The following is a 2,779-nucleotide window of genomic DNA, read 5'->3' as shown; positions in this document are numbered from 1 at the left end:
CAGTGATCTGACCCATGCTACACATGGGGAAGTCGTAGGGGTTGGTTGTGATGAGGGCCATTTCTGGAGATCAATAAAAGGTGAACACGCCAGAAAGTGTTTTTTAGATAAAAACAGGTTAAACAATGTGCTTCATCTCAATCTTCTTACCAAGTATAGCAGGGATGTGGCCGGTCATCATCTGGAAGAAGATGTGGTAGCCTCTTTCATCAGAAAGCTGGTATGTCACTCTTGACTTCTCCAGCAGATCTACAAATATTGTTCAAACATTACAGTCTGACCCATTCTCAATTCCAGTTGTTTGTATCTAATATGATTATTATTACTTACATGTCTCAATATCAGCACTAGCCAGTTTGCCAGTTGTGCCGAAATGGATTCTGATGAATTTACCCTGTTTGGGACAAAGGATTTTTAATTTCGATCCACATTGGCAATCTGTAAGAAGACTTCTTTCATGTGTAGAAATTATTCCATACTTACAAAACGAGAAGAGTTGTCATTCCTGATAGTTTTGGCGTTACCATAGGCCTCCAGCAGGGGATTGGCTGCAATAATCTGATCCTCCAGTGACCCCTATAATCCAGGTTTTGAATTACAGTTAGAAAAAGTTTTATTTTATTTTCTCCCTGGAAAAATATTCTATGGAGGAAGAACCCTGAATTGTAATCATTCAGTGACATACCTTTGATTCGTCCCTCTTGGGTCCACCAACTGAGATTGTTGCAAAGTACTGGATGACACGCTTGGTGTTCACAGTCTTTCCAGCACCAGATTCTCCACTAGGTATAGACATAGACTTTTAGAATTTGATCAAGATATTTGACTGTCAAACAAATTCGACAAATGTAAATGTACTAAACTTACGTGATCAAGACAGACTGGTTCTCCCTATCTGTAAATAAAAACTAAATAATTTACTGTTTTACTGCAACGAAAAACCCCTTTATACTGATAAATTCTACATTATTTTGGTAATGACTTACCAGTAAGCATGAACTGAAAAGCGTTGTCAGAGACAGAGAAGATGTGGGGTGGAGCCTCCATACGCTTCTTGCCTCTATAGGCACTTACGCATTCAGAATCGTACACTGGGAGCCACTTGTAGGGGTTCACAGTGGCACAGAACAACCCAGAGTAGGTCTGAAAGGGATCATAGAGATTTCACACTTAAGTATATGTGTCCTCCAAGTTTAGCAATTCACAATAGTTATTTTCTCATTTGGCAGATTTTCTTACGTAGATCATCCATGCTGCAAAACGCTCTTTGAGGTTATACAGCACAGAGGCTTCATTGAGATGGGTCATCATGGCCATGTCCTCAATCTTGTCATACTTGGGAGGGTTCATTGGATAGACGTCATCTTCTTTTACTGTCCTCTCCTGCAACAGGACATTAGACCCAATGAGAACTAATCATAATGAATTCCCTGTTGACTGTGACTTCATGATACTAACCTCCTTAGTGTCCAGGACTTCAACAGTGACTTTGCCACCATCTTTCTTGATGATTTTTGCCTTTAAGTACAGCTCCTTGACATCGGCCACATAGCAGGCACTCTTGGCATCAAATGGGGCACTTTGAGCCTCAATTCTCTCCCTTTCTGGCTTACGAAGGTAAACAGCAGCTTTGCCATAAATGGCCATCTCCGCGTCCGTACTCATGGTGGCGGTTTACTTCTGTGAAGTAATTACAAATAAGAGTAATCTACACATGTAATTTAAGTAAAACTCTCTTCTAGCCATATGACTGGAAAGGCCAGAATTATAGAGTCCAATTAAATAATTAACATATTCCTGTCAAATTGAGTTCTGCGCATCATTGCAAGTCAGTAAGTCAAACAATAGCAGTCTTAGAATGGTTTCTGTTTATATCATTGAACAGTGCCTAAATGCCTTGTGTTGTACTAAACAATAATATGTCAATACCAAAATTTAATGTCTCAGGAAATAGTTTTGTACGATGTACAGATTGTAAAGTCCATTGAGACCAATTTGTGATAATAGGTTATATAAAATATTTACTTTACTTGGCTTGTTACTTGGGATTGTTACAATTAACACTAGTCATTGTGGAGTTTGTCCTAATTGGATGCAACACGCTCAAGGTCATGGAATACAAACAAATATTATAACAAAAAGTTGAACATACCTTATCCGTTCCCCTTGTGAAAAGAATGTTGCACTCCACAATCCTATTGAAAACATCATGGGTTAGTCCGTGCGGGAAACAACCTCAAATTAATTGAGAACTTTGTTGACATATTGTCTCACATCTCTCATTATAGACATGTGTTAAAAAAAAAATCTTACGTCAAAGATGCACAGAGTGCATTGAATACATGCATTCATTCTAGCACTGAACTGCCTTGCACTTTATTTATATTCAAATCTTATATTTCGACTATATTGTTATTGCATTATACATTCCTTCTCTCCAAATATTATGGCATTTTCTTGTAAATTTCTAAATTGTATTGAATTAACAGTATTTATATTTCTTACTGTCCTATTTGCTTTAATTATATATATTAAGTTAGTGTTTTACTTTAAGATTAAAGGTTATCCAGAGTCAAATTCCTTCATTTTTTTTACATAACAAAAAATGTTTAGTAAAATATATAATGTCTTTTATTTTCCAAAATGAGAAATACATCTAAATGGTACGATGCATAGCAGTTGACCACCTCACCACAAGCTGGAACTTCAGTCGCCTCCCAACACACTAAGGCACCCACATGGACCCCTTATATTCAGTCCGGTGTGCTTACCAAGCAAA

At 37.5% G+C, this 2,779-nt stretch overlaps 1 protein-coding gene and 1 long non-coding RNA gene across 2 annotated transcripts in view; one reads left to right on the top strand and one right to left on the bottom strand.

Annotated features, from left to right (window-relative positions):
• Positions 1-221, top strand: part of LOC117962064 — a 20,336-nt gene extending 20,115 nt beyond the window's left edge. Inside the window, exon 3 of the long non-coding RNA XR_004660561.1 lies at positions 160-221. This is a non-coding gene — a long non-coding RNA (uncharacterized LOC117962064). The remainder of the gene's footprint in view (positions 1-159) is intronic.
• The window catches only part of LOC117962043 (myosin heavy chain, fast skeletal muscle-like), a 10,344-nt gene extending 8,679 nt beyond the window's left edge, over positions 1-1,665 (bottom strand). The window contains exons 1-8 of the mRNA XM_034901083.1: positions 1,459-1,665; positions 1,240-1,383; positions 987-1,143; positions 868-895; positions 686-782; positions 484-576; positions 331-394; positions 151-249 (exon numbers count right to left, since the gene is read on the bottom strand). Of these exons, the coding sequence (XP_034756974.1) occupies positions 151-249; positions 331-394; positions 484-576; positions 686-782; positions 868-895; positions 987-1,143; positions 1,240-1,383; positions 1,459-1,665 (889 nt within the window). The remainder of the gene's footprint in view (positions 1-150; positions 250-330; positions 395-483; positions 577-685; positions 783-867; positions 896-986; positions 1,144-1,239; positions 1,384-1,458) is intronic.
• Between the last annotated feature and the right edge of the window lie 1,114 nt (positions 1,666-2,779).

Source organism: Etheostoma cragini, chromosome 19 (genome assembly GCF_013103735.1).
Source record: "Etheostoma cragini isolate CJK2018 chromosome 19, CSU_Ecrag_1.0, whole genome shotgun sequence".
NCBI lineage: Eukaryota > Metazoa > Chordata > Actinopteri > Perciformes > Percidae > Etheostoma > Etheostoma cragini.
The sequence above is the reverse complement of the archived record's forward strand: the minus strand, read 5'-3'. Positions and strand labels throughout refer to the sequence as shown.